Source organism: Sycon ciliatum, chromosome 4 (assembly GCF_964019385.1).
Source record: "Sycon ciliatum chromosome 4, ocSycCili1.1, whole genome shotgun sequence".
Taxonomy (NCBI): domain Eukaryota; kingdom Metazoa; phylum Porifera; class Calcarea; order Leucosolenida; family Sycettidae; genus Sycon; species Sycon ciliatum.
Window position 1 is genome coordinate 12,608,722 of NC_088646.1, and position 23,869 is coordinate 12,632,590.

At 46.8% G+C, this 23,869-nt stretch overlaps 2 protein-coding genes across 4 annotated transcripts in view; both read left to right on the forward strand.

Annotated features, from left to right (window-relative positions):
- Positions 1-1,965: 1,965 nt before the first annotated feature.
- Positions 1,966-22,304, forward strand: LOC135814543 (eukaryotic translation initiation factor 3 subunit A-like). The gene is made up of 16 exons (XM_065327670.1): positions 1,966-2,234; positions 2,341-2,686; positions 7,746-7,909; positions 8,312-8,370; positions 9,167-9,307; positions 9,683-9,891; positions 10,186-10,357; positions 10,556-10,864; positions 13,584-13,670; positions 17,812-17,904; positions 18,340-18,477; positions 18,647-18,856; positions 19,616-19,720; positions 19,962-20,075; positions 20,275-20,397; positions 20,784-22,304. The coding sequence occupies exons 1-16, from the start codon at positions 2,186-2,188 to the stop codon at positions 21,762-21,764; spliced, it is 3,300 nt and encodes a 1,099-aa protein (XP_065183742.1). The 5' UTR covers positions 1,966-2,185; the 3' UTR covers positions 21,765-22,304.
- Positions 22,305-23,225: 921 nt separating this feature from the next.
- The window catches only part of LOC135814544 (DNA repair protein REV1-like), a 23,339-nt gene continuing 22,695 nt past the window's right edge, over positions 23,226-23,869 (forward strand). For all 3 annotated transcript variants that reach the window (XM_065327671.1, XM_065327672.1, XM_065327674.1), the window contains exon 1: positions 23,226-23,615. In XM_065327671.1, the coding sequence (XP_065183743.1) occupies positions 23,565-23,615 (51 nt within the window). In that variant the 5' untranslated portion in view covers positions 23,226-23,564. The remainder of the gene's footprint in view (positions 23,616-23,869) is intronic.

The window sequence follows — 23,869 nt, forward strand, 5'->3', positions numbered from 1 at the left end:
ATAATAAAATCTTACACATCTTTTGGTGAGTATGAATGATATCCAGTCGAACCTCTTTAGGACGAACACCAAGGGACCGATGGTATTTATTCTGTGAGCTTAACCTATTTTATAACCAGAGAATACAATTATATCTCCAATAGACATACGAATAGATTTCTTCTACAGCGAAAGATTCTAAGCCACACCGACTCATTGACTCGTCTCGTATGAAACAATTGAGTCACAAGAGAGATTCTGCAAAACGAAAATGCGTACAAACTTTCGTTCTACATCATGAAGTGCGAAACTTCGCACCTTTGGACGCGAAACTTGCAGGGAACGCGAAATGAACTGTCGTAGGAAATTTCGTGAGATCGGGTTATGGCGTAAGTGCAATTGGCCCGCGCAAACTACGAAAATGTGCAGAACGCAAAGTTCGTGCAAAAATTCGCACACACTTTCGCAAGGACTGTCGCGAAACTTCGTTCGAATTTTCGTTTTGCAGAACCTCTCTACTGTACCTTTCTTTAGCAACATGACGGCAACTGAAACAGCAACAGAGAAAGTACGATACATGTACTCCACATTTTTACAGGTACTACAAACAGATTGCAGGTCGTAATTCTTGCTTTGGCGGCACGAAACTTTATTTGAGGCAGTGCAATCTCGGCGGTACTCACAAATCAAACAGCCCAGACTTGAGTAAACAAATCCAATCATACATGTACGAGTTTTTCACGAGACGCGACTGCACCCATTGGCTTGTTTCGTATGAAACAAACAAGTTACTGAACCTCTCCACAATAGAGATTCCCCTGATATGCGAATTTATTTTGCAAGCTCGGTCAATTGGTACTTGAACCTTTCCCTCCAGATTGGGAACTGCCAACGATAGTATGCCACTGACCAGTGCCTTACTTGTAACGTACCAATGTACAATGAATATGAGTATTTCGACAACACATCTAACATAAGCCTTACCGTCAAGAAGTTGAACTCGCGTTCTTCGCACACTGTAGACAAGGGCAAAGAGATAAAATGGATCTAAATCCGAATAAAATCAGCACACGTTTCCGAAAATGAAAGGTGAACATAAGCAAATGAATCGAAGGAAACCGGTCAACTTAGAGATCACCTGTCATCGAGTATTCCGTAAAAGGAGGCCTCGCAGCTCGGCAGCAGAAAAGCAAAATTTAGAAAAGAGATCCTGTCAACTTTTCCATTATTTATTGCATTCCGCCCCAAAATCAACACACTTTTCCTGAATGAAAGAGTCAACACAAGCAAATGAATCAAAGGCAACTGGTCAACTCACCTGTGGCTGTCATTGAGTAATATTCCGCGAAAGGAGGTCTCAGCAGCGCCGAAACGAAATAAGCCAGGCCATGAGACGAAATATCCGAAACAGCTCATGCAAGAAGCAGTTCCAAAGAAGGAAGTATTCCTCGCGCATGCACATCCGAACACGGATCCGCGGACTGAACACAATAATGTCTGCCGTGCACGTGCACAGCACACGGCTACCACCCGCTGGTAGATCTAATACCGAGCACCTTACGTAGAGACTTACGTAGCCTAAGTGAAATACCGAGCACCTTACGTAGAAACTTACGTAGCATAGCGATGTCGTTTTTTCTGCCATGTGAACACAATAATAGAAAAGCTGACAGGATCGCTTTTCTAAATGACTGGCATGAGTAGATCTACGCACGCTCACCTCATGAGCTCAGCAAATAAGACAGGTCCTGTCACGTGACTGAAGTGCCTACAAGTACGAGTAGGAGGCCAGTGCACTAGTGGCGGCTGGCGCACGATGCCCACGTACATTATGTACATGTCATATGTACGTCCACCAACCAGGGAGTCGACTCAATGCGCTGCCACCTACGTACTGGCGGCACTGCGCCATTTTTTTTTACAAGCCTGATCGATCACGTCGGGAACGAGTACCATAGCCAACGCGCTTCACGAGCCTTCAGTTCTCTTTTGCATTGGCAATATTTTATTGAAACGGTGAAACGCTAGCGCCAGTAGCGGCTGTTTGTTTCCTTGGACGCTGGGAGAGAACCTGTCCTTTCTGAGAAAGAAGCTTTTTGCAAGTCGCATAGCCACTAGGGAGTTGTTTGATAACGGCTGCTCGTCTGCAGTTAGCGATTGAAGGAGGAAAAGCAAGCGTTTGTTAGCGCCCATCTCCGGAGGCAAGATGCCGGCTTTCTTCTTGAAGCCAGAAAATGCTCTGAAGCGGGCGAAAGGTAAATCAATTGTTGGCGGGTTTGGCCCAGTTCTTTTAGTTGCATCTTCATGCTTTTGCCTGGCCGCTCATCATGATGTGTTCTGTGTTCTGTATAATGTTTATAGAGTTCTTGGAAGTGGGCAAAAAAGAGCCAGCACTGGACGCGCTCGCAGATGTAATCAAGTCCAAGAAGCATCGAACATGGCAGAAGGTACACGACGATATCATGGCGCTGTACATCACCCTTTGCGTGGAATTGCGGCGAGGACATCTGGCCAAGGAAGGCCTGTATCAGTACAAGCTCATCTGCCAACAAGTCAGTAGCGGGTCACTGGAGGAAAGCATTCGCTTCTTCCTGAGGCTCTCCAACGAAAAGGCAGAAGAAGCACGCAAGAACTCGCAGCAGACCGTCTTGGACGGTCAAGTCATCTTGGATGTAGACGATCTGGACCACATTCAGACTCCAGAGAGGTAAAGAGCAGCATGGCTATCATTGTCTTCTTGTCGACGTGTCGTTAGTCTTGCCATGCTAGGGTGCCGCCATTCCGTACTTGCAAATTAATTGGGGACCCAATTTATTTTAGTTTACATCTGAAAGTGAAAAATAATGCAGTGAGCATGCACTGGATTCATGGTACTGTATAAGTACAAAGTTTCGTTTGGAATTAACTTACTTTTCGCTATATTCTTGGGGGGGGGGGGGCACGAAATAACTGAAGTTTGTACCAAAACTAAAGTTTTTTTTATTAACCCTTTGCCGGTTTAACTAATATGCACCCACACAACCAGTCAAAACTCGAAAATTATAGGAGATAGGTATGGGTAAACCATTATATTTTTGGAAACTGCAATGACATACGTTTCAAATAAGCCCACACATGAGCTTGTCATAGCAAAATACAAAGCAGGGTTGATCACTGAAATATGTGAAAAGTGCGAATGCGCAATTGTCACATAATAAAACGTATAGACAGCCACACAACCAGTCACAACTTGAAAATTATAGGAGATGAGCATGGGTAAACCATATAATATATTTCTGGAAACTACAAGGACATACGCTTCTGATAAGCCCACACATGAGCTGGCAATAGCAAAATACAAATCAGAGTAGATCATTGAAATATACGCAAAAGTGCGAATGTACACTTGCCACATAGCAAAACGGTTTAGAGTTTACTGTGGGACGGCATGATGCTCTCCAAAGCAGTTCCTCTTTGTTGTGAAACAGAGAGGCAGAGGGTTTCCAAGTCTGTTTGTGCAGGTATCGCAGTGCACGTCTGTCTTCTGCTCCTTGTCATCGCGTTGGTAATAGTAGGGATTTCAGGCGGTTTTTTTGTTGTCAACAGTGCATACTGCAGTGATGGCTTAAATGAAAGATATGGATGTGATTATCAACCAGCCAAAAATCAGAGAAATCGGCCAAGGGAAACCAGAATTATGATCATTTGAATACGGGTGGGTACCCTTCATCGGCAAGTATACAATTAGGATAGGAAGCACGGCACGAAACGGGTTTCAAAAAGGCCATAGCAACACCCTAGCAACAGCCAAAGTGCTCCAAATCGCACCAAACTTGGACAGCATGATTGGTGGAGCCCACCGGTATAAAATCACTGAATTTGTTTTGAATTTTTAAAAACTGAACAGAAATAACAACAATGGCATCCATAGCAACGACCTTAGCAACCGGCTTAGAATCTATGAAACTGCTGCTCATTGTATCAAAATTCACCTGTTGGATAAATGTACATACTGATATGGCATAGCATACATGTACCAATTAATGTTTGAACAAGAAACAGGACAATGAGTGAAGTAAAAGTATAGTATACATGTATCTACAAGTGACGCGCTCAGCAAAAGTGGTTGCCGCTGGCCTCATAATTAATACGCGACATTGCAATATTCACATGCCAGAAGGAAAGACAGAGGCTCAGCAGCAGCAACAACAGCAACAGCACTCTCACACACCATTTCAAGCATACATATAGACCTGTTCATCCATGAACACGCGCACGGACGCGCACGGACACACGGGCACCCACCACCAGTCCGTGTGCCAACACCCACACCCACCCACACTTTCAGACTTTCAGACATGCCCATCGCGGGAGCGATGATAGCGAACAGCTATGTTTGAGACATAGCAACTTGTGCTGGGATTACACCATTCAACAGCTTGCAAGGCTGATGAATTGACCGCCACTATTTTTAGCCTGGTATCCACCACACAGCTGTTTGAAGTGACTTTTTCGGGCCAGTGAATCCCTATTTTTTCATTTTTTTCCATTTTTTTTCTTTTTTTCTTTTTCTACACACACACCACACCACATACTCCGGCATACACTGGCTGTTGGTAACCACCCAGGAGAATGAAAGAAAAGTCAGGAAGAGTCTGAGAAAGAGAAGAAAGACGTGTGTGACCATAATCGTCGGGAATTGAACCCGCAACCTATCGATTGGAAATCGCTGCACATACCACTGCACCATATGGGACACACACACACACACACACACACACACACACACACACACACACACACACACACACACACACACACACACACACACACATACTACTACTATACTACTACTATAGCATGACTGCCCCATACGGCCACATCACTTCCTTGTGATAGGGACCCAGAGTCAGGGTAAGAGAGTCAATGCTGGCGAGCCACATGCCGATTGACATCTCGTGGAAGCCGAAACCGTTTAAAGCAACCAGAGGAGAGGAGGAGAGTCAATGCTAAAGGCCGATGTGTCAGGTTCGGCCCGTGAAACACACAACAGATTTCTGCAGTTTCCCTCTTTCTTCCCTTTCTCTTGCTAATTCTACTTCCAGATCAATGATTTCTTTGACAGGCGTTCAACAGTATTTTTTCAATTTTACTGGCATTTTCTTTTTGAATGTCACACGATTCAGTACCGACATTATGTGCTGGGGTGACATCCAGTTCAGGCAGAACGAATGGCTGACAAAGCAGTTTGCTGACGGCGTCCTCGGCTTTGTCCTTCAGCAGCTTCTTCCGTCGGTCGCTCACCCGCTTGACTTTCGTCCCAGCTGCTTTCGCGTTCACTTTGTCTATTTCCTTGCCATCCACTGCTGACAACAGCAAAATCAGCGACTGCAAATTTATTTGCGTGTTTGTCGTCCACGACGGAAGTTCAAGGACGAGGCCGTTCGTCAGCTGGCCAGGACTTTCCACTGGTACCCGCCCTGATGGCGAGTCAAGACGGAGGAGCGCATTGCAACTTTTTACGCGTCAACAGCTTTTTGCACAGAGGGCCGATCCAAGACTCGTCTTCCTCACACGCCATGGCGTTCTACTGAATTTCGCGAACAACCGCGACTCGTCAGTAAGATACAAGAAAGTGATCTAAATTAAATCGAGGGTGCAGAATCCGATTGTCGATGTTGCGAGTGTGTGCAATGCTTGCATCAAATCGAAAATCGACTTTGAAATCATTGAAAGAGGCACGAATCCAGTCTTTTTTACGCCATTTCACCAAGATTGGTACCAAATGAAAGCTCAACGCCTCTACTCTCATGTTAACCCGTTCGATTTTGTCTCCAAGCGTCACCGCACCATCCAGTGACAGTTAAACGCCTCCGCAAAAATTGTGCCACGCGCAGATCCCCAAATCAATGCAGCTGCATGAAGGCTATTTCGGGCCAAAAGTCACGTGACTGAAATCCCTAGTAATAGCACACTTGGCAGTTATGCCTCTTGTCTAATCGCACAGGTAGATGCTGACGTTGCTGTGGCTTTGCCTGTGGAGCTGGGCCACTGCGGCGTGCCACAGGCACAGGATCACCCTCCTCGATTTTACCCAGCTGACAACACAGGTTGAGCCGAAGTCACAATGGGAGTATCCAGCTGATCGCTCGAACTCCTCCTTGTCTGGGTTCTGCTTCCGGTACTCTTGGAACAGGAGGAATGCATTGATAGTGGCTACATCTATGAAATCTAGGAATAATGTTTTCCAGTATCCAGGCTGCCGAGTAGGAGTAAACTCAGGAGCTTCTGGCTGCGGGTCCACCGTGCTCCAAGGAGCGTCGCAATCTACAGGATTACATCTGCCACGGCCACGACCTCCACCACCACGACGTCCATCACCACGACCTGTACCTTGACCACCACGACCTCCACCGCGACCAAGTTGTCCGTGGCCTGCGCCTCTCGCTCCACGATCACTCTGCGCACTCGAGCCTGAGTCGGAATCAGAGTCAGAGCCATCGTAAGAAACAATGCGGCCTGCGCCTCTCGCGACCTCCACCACCACGACCTGCACCACCACGATGTCCATCACCACGACCTGCACCACCACGACCTGCACCGTGACCTCCACCGCGACCAAGTTGTCCGCGGCCTGCGCCTCTCGCTCCACGATCACTCTGCGCACTCGAAGCCGAGTCGAAGTCATCGTCTGAATCAAGATCGTAGTCAACGACAGGAGTAACAGCAGCTGCTGTCAAACGAGTTACACGACGCGCCTGATCAGGTGGTGAATCAGCTGATCGCGCGTGCGAGGCAGCACTTGAGTTGACGTCCGAGCTCTGCTCGCTTTCGACTTTGCTGACTTCTTCTTCCGCATCCGTCTCGCCACGCAGGGCCCGATCTAGGTCACTCTCCTCGTCAGAAGACATGCCTAGATCGCCAGGAGAGTCAGGGTCACTGCTGGTACCTCCGCTCTCATCAGAATCGGGCCTGAAAACAGCATCAAGCGCCTCACTTGCACTGAACCTGCGAGCCATGGCGGAGGACGTTCTTCTCAAACTTCTAGGCACTTGTTCCAAAAATTTTTGTATATGAACCATAGGCTTCCTGTACATCGATGGAAAGCCGCGAGTGCCAGCTACGCGGAGGACACCATTTTAGATCTCCCCTAGCAACAAAACCATTCAAAATCAGCCCGCGAATGTACCGATACTATAGTATCGGTACGCTTATGGTAGACCGGGGTTAACTTTCGCTATATTCGACTTAGGGCTGAAACGAATGCTCAATGAAGCAAACGAATATTCTCTTTCCGAATACTTGTGAAACGAAGAATATTCCGAATATTCTAAACCATACAATATCCATGGATACCTAGGTGTATCCATGGTAACCATAGACCATCAACTGGTGTATACCCCAATTACAGGAGGGACATTTGAAAAGGACAATGTTATCAATTTGTCTTGCTGATGACAACACCTGGAAGGTGGCAATCTCACCCACTTTCTACACCAAATAAACCTTTTCGATATCTAAAAGGCGAGTTTCTGTACATTTACGAACATTCTTATTCTACTCTAACGAAGAATATTCTTTTTCCGATCTGCACATTTCGAATATTCCTTTCAGCCCTAATAACGTTATTTGTAGACTTCCAGCATGTTCTAGTTGCATACTCAGCTCACCATTCCCACCCACTACCAATCAGGAGGAGGTGTTTGTGTGTGCTGGTGACTACGTGGCAGGCATCCATTGAGAGTTCTGTCCATACTGACACTTCTTTGTGTGATCTCACTGTACAGTCTGCTGCTTAGCGCGGTGAGCGCTGAAGACACACAGGCACGTACTGACCGTGTTCTGCTTACGCCCTGGGTCAAGTTCCTCTGGGAGGCCTATCGCAGTGTGCTGGATCTTCTACGTAACAACGCCAAGTTTGAGAAGATCTACCATGAAGTGGCAAAGGAAGGTAATCACTTGTTGATGCTAAGCTTCATAGGTGATAGCTTAGATCCCCTGGCTGTTTTTGTTAACGGTGTATTCTAGCACGACTGTTAGGATTAATAATGATTTGCGACCCCTTCATTGTTGCCGCTACAGGATTTGCATGACAGACCTGCACTGGGTACACCAGCCAAAGCAGCAACACTCCACACGTACTTCACTGTATTGGAACTTTGAAAATGTCCGTTCCTGAGAAGCACGTCATTCCTGGCTGTTGTTGAAAGTATTCTCAAAGTGTGTAGATTGCAGAGAATAGTCCACTGAGGCTGTCAAGCTTGTGTTGTGCCTCAGTTGATGCTTTGTACAATCATGTTCATGCACAATTGTTTGTTTAATGGCTTCCCGTGGTCTTCTTGTGTTTCTCTAGCTTTCAAGTTCTGCGTGGACTATGCCCGTCGTACTGAATTCCGCAAGTTGTGTGACAATGTAAGTTCTTGTACATGCCCCACACAGGCACACTTGGGGTTCAGGATGGACCATAATTTTTAACCACCCTGTTTGCTTCAGTAGGGATACCAACTGTTCCCCGAAAACTAGTTCACAGAATCTGAATGATAGTTCACCGAAAGACATGTCATCAAACGACGATTCACAAAATGCATTCTACACCGCCAGACCAATTCACAGAAAACCTGTCTCATCGAAGCCAGGTTTGCAGTGAAGCATTACATCGAAAGTCAATTCACAGAATGTTCACCACACCGGACGATCCTATCACTATCACTGGCAATATTTTCCTAAGCGTACATAGATAAACTATAATGTACTGTGGAAAATGCTCTATCACTATTGTGCAAGACTTGCATATTGGTATTAGTTTTGTCCCACAACCTGCGATAAAATGATCAGCTGTAGCACCTACTCCACTTTTAGGTTTATGTATCTATGTCATTCGGATCTTCCCAAGTTGTACATTGTACTGTTGAGATACCGAATTCAAATAAATCAATACCATACCAAGATTGGCTGCCTCATTTTTTTGCTCTCCCTTTGGTGTCTCAAGTACATGTATTGTCGTTGGCGCTGTAACTTGGTGCTTCCATCATTGCTTCTGCCGTAACCACTGCGATGTGGGTGGGTGGACTGAAGTGGCTGTATAAATGATACGGCTACATTGTCGAGAAGCGAGAAAAGGTTTTTAACATCTGGGTATGAGCTGACTAGTTTTTGGCTTGTCTTTCTTCATTGATTGCTGCTTGTTTTTGTGTTTAACACACAACAGCTTCGCCAGCACTTGAACCACATCCAGGCATATCAGAACCAGGCCAACAGTGTCAATCTTAATTCACCAGAGAGCATGCAGATGCATGTTGAGACCCGCCTTCAGCAGCTGGACACCGCCATCTTACTGGACTTGTGGCAGGTAAGCCTCGTGTCAGCCATTGCGACTGGATTTACCTCTTCCCCTCTATACTCTGTGTTCTTGCTCTATACTATAGGAGACTCACCGATAAATCGCAACAACAACATTCAACAAAACTTCTCTTATTGGCCACAGGCCATCATGATAATGCAAGATTTCAAACAATAACAGCAACAGCAACAACAATGTTCCGGCAAGGCTGAACGATTGCTGCTTGGATGACGACTACACCTTCGGGTTAACCTGTCAAGACACTAACAGGCCATGAGGTGCTCCCTGCCATGCACTAACCTATAATTTAAAAAATAACACAAATTTATCATTGTAGTTCTGTGCTTTGGTGTGCCATTATGTGCTTGTGTGATGGGTGTGCAGGAGGCATTCAAGGCTATCAACGATGTACATGGTCTGCTGACACTGAGCAAGAAGCCGCCTCGTCCCGCTATGGTGGCTAACTATTTGATGAAGCAAGCCACCGTCTACTGGATGGCTAAGAACCCTCTCTTCCATGCAGCCGCGTGCCATCGCCTGCTTGTTCTGTCTAGAGAACAGAAGAAGAACCTCTCCGATGTTGAGCTCTCAAAGTAGGTTGTGTGTAGCTTGTGTTCCCATGGTTACTGTAACATTACCTTGTAAGTGCACATGCTGTTTTAATCATAATATGAAATTGATTGCCGGCGTAGGTGTCTGGAACCTAAAAGTGGTAAGAAATCTGCATGAATGTGTGAATACAACTGCAGTAAGTAGGCAAAGCAGCAGATTTATTCGTGTCTCGCTCTCCTGGATTAGTACTTGCAAGTACATGTCGCTGAGCGTTAAAGCAATACGGAACTAATATAGTGGACATGCTCTTGTTGCCTTGCCAAATTTTTCTACAGGCTTGCATCCCGTGTCGTTGCATCCACGTTGGCTGTGCCGCTTCACTCCAGCTCCCCAGAGAGCAACTTTACTGCCGAGTTGAATGAGATTGCTCGTGAGAAACACCGCAAGCTTGCTGGTCTGCTTCAACTCGGCCAGCCTCCTTCCAGGTCATCGCTCATCAGTGACGTGGTAAGGCTTTGCAACGAACTTCTGGCTATGTTTAGTGGCTACTCTATTGCTTTAGGTCTACCATGTTGCTTCTGCCTGATTTATAAACTGGTTTGGCAATTATTTTGTTGAGACGACAAGTACCCACTACAATTTCCATGGAGTTTGCTGCTTAGCTGTGATTCTTTGCTGTTATTTGCTTCTGTACTAATGGTTCAGAGACGTCTCAACATCCTGGACCATTTGCCAGAGCCACTCAAGCAACTCTTCACATGGCTGGAAGAGGAGTTCCATCCTCTCAGGATCTCTGAGCGGGTTATGGAATGCATCAAGTTTCTTGAAGAAGATGAGGAGTTAAAGCAGTATGCTGATAACATCCGAGTGGTTGGAACTGCCCGTCTGCTGCAGCAAGTAGCGCAGGTGTACTCATGCATCGAGATTGACCGTCTACTGCAGTTGGCACCGCACGAGACCAAGTTTACCTTGGAGAACTCCATTGTCCGTGCATCCAAGCGCATGGAGCTACAGGTGAGCAGCAGATGTCTTATGCTAGTGTGTATCCTTCGTATGTCTCTTCCAACCATGCGGCTACACATGTCGTTCGTCCACAGTGTACTGCATGTTTGAATGAATGAAACACCTGATGAGATTAACCCTTTGTGTACCAGCCCCATCTCGAACCGTACCATATGGTACGGTTCGCTGCACTCCAATCAAGCGCGCCGGTCCCGCCGCCGTAGCTCCGATCGACACGCGGTTTTTTTGCGCTGGACAGCTTAGATCACACTGAAAATTTGGATGTATGATATGGGTAGGTTGCCATTTGAAAGTATGGAGAACGAACGCGTTCAAAAGTATGCTTTTCAGCGCAAACAATTGTCGCTGTTTCGATCGTGTTCTCGCTCAGTTTCTCTGCTTGTAGCGAAGATGTAGCTTGTTCTAGGTCATGTCGACGTCTTCTAGATGTGGTGGACGCTTGGAGAGATCGGCTGTGGCGATGTCGGCACGGAATGCGACTCGAAATTGCAAATTTGTATCGCTGATCCCATCGCAGTATTCGCTCTCAAAACAGGGGCGAGAGGGAGGGCAGCGATGGCCTAAAATCGTCAAGGCAGGCATAATTCACCAGCCAGCGACTGCTTCTTGTTTTCTCCTTCACTTACCTTACGCTGGATGTGAGTAGATGAAGAAAAATATAGATTTCGAATCTGACACAAGAATTCAAAATTTGCAATTTTGAACCAATTGTTTCACCTCAAATATGTGACAATATGACCATATCCCTGGTATGTTGTTGCTCTTCATGCACTGAGACAACGCTTAGGAGGTTGTTTCGTCCCTATGTTCCCAGTACATGAGCACAAACTAATCCTCAGTCTGTTTGTTTGTGATACCCTGGTTGGTCAGAAATATGGACAATTGGCGCGTATCTTTGGTATTCCACCTATGGCCTTCATATACTACTGCATGCTGTCCCAATATCCATGCTTACCTGGGTGCAGTGATACATATGGAGTCAGGAAAACACAACTTGCATATACAAAAGTTGTCGAGATTTCATACCATGGTTGCTTCTTTGGGTGCGATCGCCCCTTACATACATTAGATGGCTGGTACATAAAGGGTTAACCCTTTCACTGCCAGCTGACCACTCAAGGTGACAAGGCGCTCCCTGCCAGGCTGTCAGCTGAGCTGTACACCCCCTTGCCAGGCACTTTTTGCCTCCAGCAGTCCGAAAAATCGAAAGGCCAACTTCTCATGGATTTTTTGGTACTTTCTGTACGGAAAGTCGGAATATCGCTTTCCAAAGTATACATAGTAGGTAGACAACTCGTAAAGGAAGCCATTGCCGTCGAAAAATCGAAAAATCCGAAGTACAAACGTGCTGCGCCCTTAAGCGCCAGCCGCTGTGCAAAAATGCATGTCATGCGAAAGTGCGCTGTGCGCCGCATGCGCTATATACACTATGTGCACGATCGGCCCGGACACTCGCGAAGTAAAGTTAGTTGTTGTTTTGGAGAGAGAAGCAGATCCTTTTTTTGTTAGCTGGGATTGAAAGATCTGCCAGTGGACCGGAGAGCTACAACACTGGAAGCAGAAGAGATGGCGTCCGGAATGTTCTCTGTCTTCGTGGCAACAGGACTTCAGTTGCGAGAGACTTTCGTCCTGTTGTTGCGGACGAAATTCTAGTTGCTGCCACCAGAAAACTCGGAGAACGAAACGATCGTAAGTCGTTTGGTGAAGCGGGTCGTGTCGGTGAACAGCTGCAGAATGTTCTGCCGCCATGATGGTCGTTTGTTCTCCCGATTAGCAGCAGTCCGAATACATTTCGACTTCGGAGAGTGAAGCGCTTCCCTGTTCCGTTGACAAGCGCGGCGTTCGCGGGTGTAATGCACTTCCGCATCAGCTTGCAGTAGATCGTCAGGTATTGAGCCTGAGGTAGGTGTCGTTGTAGAAAGAATATAATTATGTTGTAGCTGACATACCTGTAGTGTTTCTTGACTGTGCTGGTCGCCATTGTAACGTGGTAGTTCTTAGAAAATTTTAGTTCTGGACTCAGTGAGCGCCGCCAGCGCTGTTTCCGCCAAGTTTGCAGTGAATGCGTCCGTGAGGAATCCGTCGTGTGGTTGTCTCTACCCCTGACTCCAACCGCCTATCGCAATGGATAGCCGCCTGGAGTCTTGGGCAATGGCTAGGCATCAAATGTCATGCTCCTTGCAATGAAAGTTGACGGGAAAGAGAAAAAACTGGCACCGACTCAGCAAGGTGGAAGTGCGTAAGAACCCGATTTCTTCCGCACCGCTCGGCTAAAAATCAGATGCGCATTTTCAACGACGCTGGTTCGATTTTTTCAAATGGCAACCCATGCTTCTGGCAGCGTATTTCGATGGGTATGGACCTCTTCTAGGGCCTAGTGGCCCTCTACCACGGCTAAACATCTCCAATATTCAAAAATAGCGGCCCAAACTGGGCGAAGTCTGCCTGTCGATTTTGTCGACGGTGGCACTGGGGACTGCATGTTTGCTTGTCGACTTTCGTCGACAGTGGCACTCAGAGTGCATGAATGCGCTGTCGACTTTCGTCGACAGTGGCAATGAAAGGGTTAATAAACATTATCTGCACGTGCGCTTTCTTCGTATCCACATTTCCTCAAAGATTCAAGTTACGCACGGTGTGGTCATGGAGTATCCATTATTCCCGATGCATTCTATTTGACATGTAAACTTTTCTGTTAATATGTGTTCAGGCTCGAATTGATCACCGTTCGCAAACAGTCACTTTTGGTGCAGACATCTCGCTAGTCGAGCAGAGCATTGAAGGTCCTTTGCTACAAGTAAGTCCATGTGTCCCAGTCACGATGCATTTTGGCTTCAATATTTATATTGAAACTTTCATTTCAAGGATTCTCCAAAGGCAAGTGGTTGCCTATCAAAGGAAGTCTCTTAACTTTTAAGAATACAAGGTGAGAGGGTAGGGGTAATTATCATCATCATCAGGGAAGGGAAGAAGGAACACCTGGCAGAAAAGGGTAGACAAGTCAAAACAATCAGGACCGATCGAGAGAGTAATAGAAACAAAGCTAAGGGACCCCCGGCAATATCGATAATTTTCACGGAACGAAAAGGTTGGGTGCAGACTTGTAATTGTTTTCTATACACGAGCCAGCACAAGCGAAAAGGGACCTTATCCGTTTTTTGGGCATTTTGAGTTAGCAACGGGTTCCTTTAGCCAGAGAACGTATGAATCAGATAAAAAAAGCCGAATGAAAATCCATCAACATAGCAAAGTTACGGGCGTTTAAATCAACACTGTTTTCACCAAAACATCGCACATATTCACGAATAATCTTTGAAATGCGTAAATTGCAATAATTTGGCCATAGAAGCCTTACAGAAGCCTTCGAGTCACCAGCGGAAGGGCTGGAGGATACAGTATACACACACTACTAAAAATAGTCGTGCAACAAAGAAATTACAGTGTTCGGATTGTGGCTCTTCTTGCCGTCAGGATCGATGGTTTCTGCCTCGTCAATAATGTAGTTCACCTCTTGGCCAACGCCTTCATTACATACACCAAACAAGTGGACTTTCCGAGGCACTTTGAAGTAAAGTGGTCCTACCTGTCTGGTCGTATACGGCAAGCTGACGCTCTGAGCAAAGTCAAACGTGTAGTGGGACTTTGTTAACGGCGGGCGATCAGCAGGAGACATAGCTGAAACTAGCTGAAGCTCAGCAGCAGCATCTGTGGTTCTCTGCCGGTAGCTCTCTCTCTCTCCCTCTGGGCCCCATGAACATGGTCAGTCAGCTGAGTGCATGCGGTCGTCTTCTGCTCCTCACTCCCAGCCGCCATCACGTTGCGCCGCAAGTCCTCGCACACAGGGCAAACATCCATGCGAGCCGTCATGAACTTAATATGCGGCAATGTCTGGTGCCAGATGGAGCGGAACGTCAACAAGGATACAGACTTCTCACCCTCCTTGTGGCAGCAGTCGCAGAAGTCTCCATGCACGGACTTGTACGTTTGCGACGCTGGAAGGAAGATAGGTGGCGTGTCGTCTCTACCACGGAGTGGCGCAGGATGTGGAATTCCAAACACTTCTGCGTGCCCACTCCACGCGGTACTTACAACAGCAAACTCCAGGGCATTGTGTGGCCGTTTGTCTGTGTTGCCATGCACTAGTGGCACAAGCCCATTCTCCTCCAGGTGGCTTCTGTACCGTCTCAGCCTCTTGCCAGACAGTGCGTACACGTGACGGAACGCACCCACACAAACAGTCAGTCCTTGGAATGTGTAGGTAAAACGCACCCTCTTGCGCTTCTCTCCACTATCAAAAACTGTTTCAGGATGACTCAAAGCTTCAAGAAGGCCCAGGACCACCAGCTCACTCTCGTGCGACTCCATTTTTCTCATGTTCAGGATCGACGTCTCGATGCTGCAAGCAATTTTTTGAACATCCGCAGTTCTCTTTTTGACGAACAGTGTCATCCTCCTCTGCCGGCGCAACGGTCGCTGCACAAGCTGCTGCGGAGCTAGCCTGCGGAGGTTTGGGCTCTGCCTTTCCGACATACAGCTCTGCTGCTGAGTCGACATCCACTCGCTGCTCAAGAAAGTGTTCACCATCGTCATCGCCATCATCGTCACCGTCGTCAGATTGAACCGAAACGTCACTGGCGTCCGACTCCTCTTCCTCACCAAAAACTTCAGCCTCATCCTCTTCCAGGAGAGATTTCAGCGCTTCGTTCACGGTGAAACATTTACGATGGCTCATAGTGAATAACTACGCCGACCCAAGGACTTAGCAGAAAGCGAAGACGGCAAGACAACTGCGCTGAAACTGTGAAAGCAACTTTTTGTCTTTCCGCTCGCGCGTGCGATTTTATTCAGCGGAGGTGTCACGGTCGATCGATTTTGATCGCCGATCGGTGGTACGTGGGTTGATTTAGCCAGGGTTTTCTTCTACAGGAGCTGTAGGATACTGGCTCTCCAATAGAAAGAATGACTGAGCTCCAAAGAAGTCGCGTATCGCCAAAAAACGAACAGTTTCAAGTTCGATCCGAACGAGACAGCTGAGAATATTCACTTCAAGTGCGGTTTTCTCAAAATCACGTGCAGCAGGATAAGGTTCCTTTTCGCTTGCGCCGGCTCATATATAATTATTATTTAGTCTAGTGGATATTGGTTGTAACAACACTACTATGGGAGGTCAGCCCACCCACCCCCTCGAACGAAAAATGAATTGATTTGACAGCTAGAATAGATTGATGTTTCAGCTATCGATATTTGAGCCCCGGCCAGCGAAAACCAGCACTTGTGTACTTGATATCAATCATCAAAATGTGACGTCAAAGTTTGGGACGCGCAGTGAGCTGGCTTTTGAAGATTCTTTTTCGATCGAGTGGGTGTCTTTGTTGTCAAAGGAGTTTCAAGTGTCTCCAAATGTCTCTGGTCAATTGATTTTAGCGCTAGGTGAGAGCTCGTCACACGGAGGTTGAGTTTAGACACAGTGATGGCGACAGGTGTCGCGACAAGGCCGAGGACTTAGGTCCAGAGTTGTCAGCGTGAGACTCCCTGTACGAAGCGGCGCTGAAAGTTAGTTCGCGATCAGAATTATTTCTTTGGTGGCGATCTCGCTGAGTTTGTCCAGTAGTGGCGAGTTTCATATGCATAGCAACGAAGAGCCCTCATAAAATCGACACTGGATACTGATGGCGACGATAGTCAGCGCTGGAGTAATAGCGACTGCGAGGAGAAGCTGAATGTCGACCCGCTGAGCGATCCGTATTTCTACGTCGACAACAATGATTTTGCAGACACTGATGGAGGGTCTCACGGCGCAAAACAGAGCGTAGTATTATCAGTACTCTACCTTGCCAGACGACGCCAAGCTGGCTGCTGCCTGTGCTGAGAAAGGCGATCCCTAAAAAGTCAAACCGGCTGAACGCGTTGGGGCAACATCTTCACGAGCTACAAAACGCGAATATTCGCTCAGATCATTGAAATACAATTATGCTGATATACAATTATGCTGAAATCATGGTCTGAGTGAAAGTGTGCAAGGGAGTGGATGTCAGTGGTATTGGTCAGTACATCTATCAGTATGGCAAGCTTTGGGACAACGCTCAAACTGCCAGCACAGAGGTCCCTGAACACAATTTGTAAGGCCAGCCACCAATCATCGTTTTGCACTCTGGTGTTGTAAAGAAGGTAGTGGTGTATACGGAATATCGTCACACTTCTGAACTACTCATGCTTGCGCACCAAGAGGGCAAGCCTGACTTGCATCCTATTTACTTACATGTACCTGTTCCACATCACAATCAGAAACTGTAGGATCAACTTGCATGGAGTTACTGGACATGGATGCTGCGCCAACTGTACCGAATCTTGACCTGTGTGACTTCAAACTCTATTTTCCATGCTTTCGCTCGTCAGATTGTCACCAAACTTGATAACTTGAATGATTAATAGTGTAGAATCAATTTCGAGGGAAAAAATAATTTTTGAAAAAATTACACATGTTCAGGTTTTTGCTGGCTGGGGCTCATTTCTCAAAACGAAATAAAACTCTCCTTGACCCACACACCCACAAACGAAACTTTTTCTCTTCATGAAAAAGATCGACAATTACGGACGGCCCCTAAAAGCAGCTTTTGGTAGAGGAGACAGTTAGAAATCGGAAAGGGGTTGAATACAGGAACGAGCTCGAAATTCTCCTCCTCTCTTGGTATTTTTGATTCAAAAACATGGTGATAGTGGGACTACAATGTGTTAGTCCGAGCCAAATGTGTCCTGTAGCTCCTAAAGGGCTTAGTTGCAAGTCCTGTTACAAGATAGTTATTTGATGACCCAGAGATTATCTACTAACGAGGGAGGACCTGTACTTCTTGTTGATGATTTATACCTCATTCTCTTCCTAGGAAATGTATTACCGGTGGTATTGTTCTGATGATTAACGACGTTTGCCTCCTATACAGGAAATGCCTTCGGAGGTGCTGAGGAAGCAGATGTCCCACATCTACAGCTCGGTGGACAAGGCTGCGTCAATGATCTCGCCGTCCGTAGACTCTGTAAGGTCTTATGCACTGGGTAGTGAAACCTGGTTTGTTTGATGCACATGCATGGACAAGACAGCATGCTTAGCCGTTTTTCCAAGTAGTTATGTGCATACGCGAAGCAACACTCTGTGGCCAGTGTTGCTACTACCGTGTAACTGGCTTCAATTTTTCACTTCGCCACATAAATTCCGAATCCTGATCATTAGTGCTCGCCCATAGCTTGATGGCTCTTATTGGGCATGCCGAGACCAGGATTTACATGTCATTGCATTGGTTAAATGGTTATTTGTGCCGTTTGCATGCACTTTCAAAGTGCTCAGCTGCACATTTAGTTGTAGTTGACTAATGACTAGAGTATTCATGTGGGGGTTGGGGTGGGGGCTAAATATGCCTATTGAAGCTGTAGCTTAATGTGTACTGGTCATTCTGTGGTGTTCTATTCATTAGGACGTTGTCAAGGTCATGCGCAAGAAAACAGCTAACACCTACCGTCAGTGCTGTGTGAAGGAGCACAGGAATATGCTGAAGCGGAAGAGCGTCATTGAGAAGAGAAAGGAGGACATTGAGTCTAAAGCTCAGGCAAAGGTACTTAGTATTTCTGTGTCTTCATAGTCACGTGTGATCAGTTGCATTTAGTGAGTTTTGTACTGTTGCATAACAGTAAACACCTCACACTTTTCAGATGCACTCGCCGCAAAAGCGAATGTAGAAGTTTTGAATGTTTGCATGATTTTTGCCCTTGTCACTGCCGCAGGAGAAAAAAGAACGGGAACTGGAGGCGGAGAAGATCCGCAAGACTAAAGAAGCCGAGCAAGCCAGACTAAGGAAGGAAGCTGACGAGCGCGAGACCAAGCGCAAGAAGGAGGAGCTGGCAGAAATCGGCCGCCGTCAAGTCATGGAGAAGATTGAACAGATCAAGAAGACGGCCATTGGTGGCAAGGCGTTGGCTGGTCTGAAGCCAGAGGTGAGTTGACCACACTACATGTGCCCTGGTAATAATAAATATCCTTGACAGTTAACTGAATATTGAAATGCTTACAGTACAATTGGTCCTCTTTGTACTTATATTAAGAAAGAAAATGCAAGGTGATACGTACGCGGCTCCAGAGTTGCGTAGAAAAGCGTGGGATGGATGTAGAGGGACTCGTGTCTATCCCCTTATGAACTCACTCTTACTCCTGCTCAGGTAAAACGAGAAACAGGAAATTTTAGAGAAGGTGGCGATCAGCAGGATAGGTGTGCAGCCAGCAACACCCGACTGTTTGCAGATTGTGAAAACTACAGCTGCATGGATGTTAGCACTGTGTCTAGCTTATTGCTATCAGCTCACTAACGAGAGAGAAATTAATAGTGTTGGCCTGTTATTCTAGACTTGAGACTATCGTCCAGTTGAGTTACTTACCGGCGCTAGGGCTTCTGTTGAGAAACAGTCTGTTCTACACCAGCTAAGGCGTAAGCGCACTGCGCCCACCATTTCGATGACACAGTGGAAGTATAATGTGAATTCAGTGTCACATTTGAATCGCCACTCTTTAGACCTAGTGTGCCTTCCATGAATGCGGCTCTGGCATTAGGAGGCAGTGTGTTGCTCTCTTTTTTTGCAACCCATTCACTAGACTGGTTTATAATATGAATAAAACATGGAGCGCATGGACGAGGAGAGTTTTATGTGGTTTATAATATGCCTGAATGCTGTGATGCAACGTTTTCTCTTGTTTTCCAGGAACTGGAGAACCTTGATGCCGACAGCCTTGTTCAGAAGCAAATGGCAGAGCTCGACAAAGAAAAGAAGGAACTGGCTACTCGCCTCCGTGCTATTGAGAAGAAGGTTGGTCATAAGTGCTTGCAGGCATGCTGGTGACCCCACTTCTGTCATATGATCGCAAGGCGTTTCAAAGTAGTGCCTACTTGCATTTTCATTGCATAGTGGAAGAAGAACGGTCTGAGCTTACAGAGGTGTAGGGAGTTGTGTACAAGTGGACATTACACCAAGAAATCTTCACCGAGGCATATTTCGATCTGTAACTATACCTTCTATGTGTTATGTCCTGCCTGTGTCTTACGTCTAGGTGGATCACTTTGAGAGAGCGAAGCGTCTTGTGGAGATTCCACTTCTCCAGGAACAGTATGAAAAGCAGAAGAAGGAAGATGAAGTGTTCTTCAAAGAAGAGCAGGAGGCCATGGTATGTAAAGTTTTCTTCCTGTTTCATATCATGTTGTTTCTATTGGTTTTTCTGTGTGACTTGACACTGTACACTATATCGACTTTTCAAGAGCTGCAGTGCCTGTCAATCTGCTGGCAAGTTATTCTATGTTTCTTCCAATGATGGCGTTGTCATGTTCACCATCCAAGCATGATTTCCTCTGATTTTCTCGCTTCAGATTGCCAATGCCATTTCTGACCGCAAAGATGCCGAGGAGCACAAAACGCGCCTGTCTCGAATGGATGGAGATGTCAGAATCTACATTGATAAATTGTCTGGCCATCGCAACTTGCGCTATCAGGTACAGCATTGATTGAGTGCAGTGAATTGTTGCCCCCCCCCCCCCCCCCCCCCCGGATTATGAGCTGCATCAGTAAAGTTCACGTATATTTGTTGTTTGAGGGGGGCAATCATACAGCTTCTTTGGGGAAGAGTTCCAGTAAAGGTTTCGTCGGTCTTGCCAAGCATCCCGTATTTGTATTTATGGATTCTCCACAGACCTTAGCCTAAATCGAGGGAGTCTCCATCCCAGCATGGTCATTGATGTTACTGTGTTTTGTAGCAACATGCCCCGCCTCTGTGGTCCTGCAACGCAAACTCTCTTGCCCAATGCTGTGGAAAAATTGAGGATACTTGTTTGAAATAATCACTGATACTGTAGCTATTTTGTTATATGCTGCTGTGTAGGATGAAATGAAAGAATTCAAGAGGCGTATGGAAGATGAGCGTAAAAAATGGCAGGAGGAGAAGATCCGCCAAGCAGAAGAAGCTCGACGTCTCGAGGAAGAGAGGCAGCGTGAAGACGAGCGCCAGCGTGAAGAGGAACGTCGCATTGCAGAGGAGGAACGGCGCTATGAGGAAGAACAACGTAGAGCCGAAGAAGAGCGGGAGAGAGAGTTGAAAGAGGAAGAGGAGGAGCGCCAACGACAGCGTCAGGAAGAACTTCGAAAGATCGAGGAGGAGCGTCGTCGCGAGGAGCAGCGCCGAGATGATCGCCGAGCACCTCTTGACCATGCAGAGCACGATAATGGTCATCGCAATGGCCACTCGCGTCATGGGCCTAGTGGTAACGAGCGCCGTGAATTTGGACGTGACGACCGCTCCCGCGGCTTTGGCAGAGATGATCGTCCACGCGACTTTAACCGAGATGAGCGCCCAAGAGATTCTGGCCGGGAGGATAGGCGTGAAGGTGGATGGCGTGATGAAGGACGCCGTGATGAAGGACGTCGCGATGAAGGACGCCGTGATAATGGACAGCGTGATGACCGTCCACGTGACTTCAACCGTGATGACCGTCCAAGGGACTTCAACCGTGATGATCGTCCAAGGGACTTCAACCGTGATGATCGTCCAAGGGACTTTGGCCACGATGATAAACGTGATGACAAGCGCCGGGACTTTGGAAGAGACTTTGGTGGAGGACGAGACGAGAGGCGTGACGTTGGTGGCAGGAGAGACCTTGGAGGACGAGACGAGCGGCGTGACGATGGTGGCAGACGAGACTTTGGCCGTGATGACAGGGGTCGTCCTGGTCCTGGCGCCAGCTTTGGTCGGGATGATCGTCGTGATGACCGTCGCGATGACCGTAGCTGGAGGGGTGGCGATTCTAGACGCAGTGACCAGCCTTCTGGACAAGGCAGATCTGATCCTGGTCAAAGCTGGCGATAATCAGTGTTGCTGCCGACTAGCATTTCGATTCTCGTCATAAGTGGACGTTTTGTCTGTTGTCAGATTGAGGAACATGTACATTGAAGTTTAATTCTTTCTCTTCTTGGCCTTGCTATGGTTGAAGTGCCGGTCTCTTTTGACTAGTTCCTAAAATAGCTTCAATACGAACTTGGGTGCGTGAGCTTGGAACGCACGCTGGGTTTCATTTACCAAATAATGCAACTCCTACATTTCTTGTGTATTGATTTTTGGCATGCTGACAGTTTACCCATGCATTGGACTGGCAGCCATGCTCCGAGGCCTAGTCGTTCAAGCTGCTGCCGTTTGCTTGCTAATTTTAGAAATGCCATGACATTTTGCTAATGCCTTTTTAGATACTCTTCACTCTTCACCTATACTCGCGCGCATAACTGAAAGCCAGGCGGCTGCTTGCTTGCTTCGCATGCCATGACATTTTCCTTCCATTCTGTGTACATGGACATGCCCTCCCGTGACCCATTCCATCTTGTACATGCCCTCATTATATTGATTGCCACATCACTGTGTTGCATGTGCTGGGATATTAGCATGCCACAGTTGAGCATGGGTACCGGTGCAATTGGGTACTATACACCTACTGGGGTGTGGTGGTGTTGTTGTTGGCTATTATTTTACATCGCAAGGCCAAACGGGCAATGGTGCCCTATTCTATGGAAGCGAATTTCAAAGTGGGAGAGAGCGAGCGAGGGGAAGGGTAGTGTGCTGCTGTAGAGAATCAAGCTTCTTGGTCAGCCTCCAGGCTCCTTTTTGGTCGTTGAATTCAACCCATTTCGTTTTGTCCTGGTTTACGTCCAAATGCCACTCTCCCTGAGTGAGCATGTAGCCGACCGTAGAGACTATAGTGTAGACTATTGCCTCACGGAGTCCACTCCATTCGTTTGCAGTCAAGCCGGATGTAGTGCAGTGACTCACCGCATACATCATAGAATGGACATCAGGCCTGTACTACTACAAGTCTACAAAATTTAGATAATACTATTAGTACTATTAGCACATGACGTACAATCAAGAGTGCATAAACGTTTATGGACTCTGGTAGACCTACAATGTATAAAAAGCTTTGTAAGTCTTCACGACTTTGCTTCTTTGACTGCTGGTGCCAGTGGTATGATATACGGTGGACACCAGCCCGACCGTAGATCTACGTATGCATGGACACTTCCCTGTATAAACTAGGGAGTCGTGACCATGGTGACTCCCTGGCATAAACTACTTACTTTCTCTGCTACAGCCTGTAATCAGTAATGGGGTACTGCTGTAGCAGGGAAGGCTGTAGCAGGGAAAGTAAGTACTCAGTAGTTTATGTACAGGCTATGGAGAATGGACCCACTACAGGACCATTACATGACGTCATGACATGCCACGACATGTCGACATGTCCACACGCACGCGCCTCTAGATCTATTTTGAATTGGACTTTTTAGAAGATTTTGTACACTGAGGACGTCTACTGCCCCCTTGATTGAAAGAAGAAGGCTGCCTTTCTTTACTTCTTGGAATTCCTCTGGCTTGCGCTAGCAACAAAGGACCCCTGATCGAGACCCTAGTACCCTATGTCGGGTGCAGCTCCAGGTCGTTTGCCCTATTTTGTTTTACAATGTTTGACTGTGTGACTCTGTGAGAGATCCCTATAATAGGCTATATCACTACTGTACTATTTCTCCGACTCAGTCCTTCTTCCGTACTAACCCGGAGTCTCATTCTGGCCGATACGAATACGACTACAATGTAATTTCATACAGTAACTAGCAGTGTGTCATTATGGATCGGGGAAAGAAAAGGAAACGGCCAGTCAATGGATGGGAGGAGCAGGTGAGGAGTTCATATCTTTATTACCCTAGCAAGTAACAATGACTAGGCTTGTCATGAAGATCAGAATTAGTGTTTGATAGCAAAACAGTAGTAGTAACTCACATGACTTGTTGATTTTATTTGAATACGCTTGACGTGGGACAGCCAGCTGCATGGGATTACAGTGTATCTGATATGTCGTACAGCCGTGTACACTCATATCTCTCTTATCCGGACCCCGTGTTACGGGCACCTCGGTCTACCGGTACGCGGTA

What these genes read in the sequence shown, in the direction of transcription:
- LOC135814543 (XM_065327670.1), top strand. Translation starts at nt 2,186, where the DNA reads ATGCCGGCTTTCTTCTTGAAGCCAGAAAATGCTCTGAAGCGGGCGAAA. An exon ending in CATCGCTCATCAGTGACGTG is followed by an intron (nt 10,358 to 10,555) that starts GTAAGGCTTTGC and finishes CTAATGGTTCAG; the next exon opens with AGACGTCTCAACATCCTGGA. An exon ending in TCTCGCCGTCCGTAGACTCT is followed by an intron (nt 17,905 to 18,339) that starts GTAAGGTCTTAT and finishes TCTATTCATTAG; the next exon opens with GACGTTGTCAAGGTCATGCG.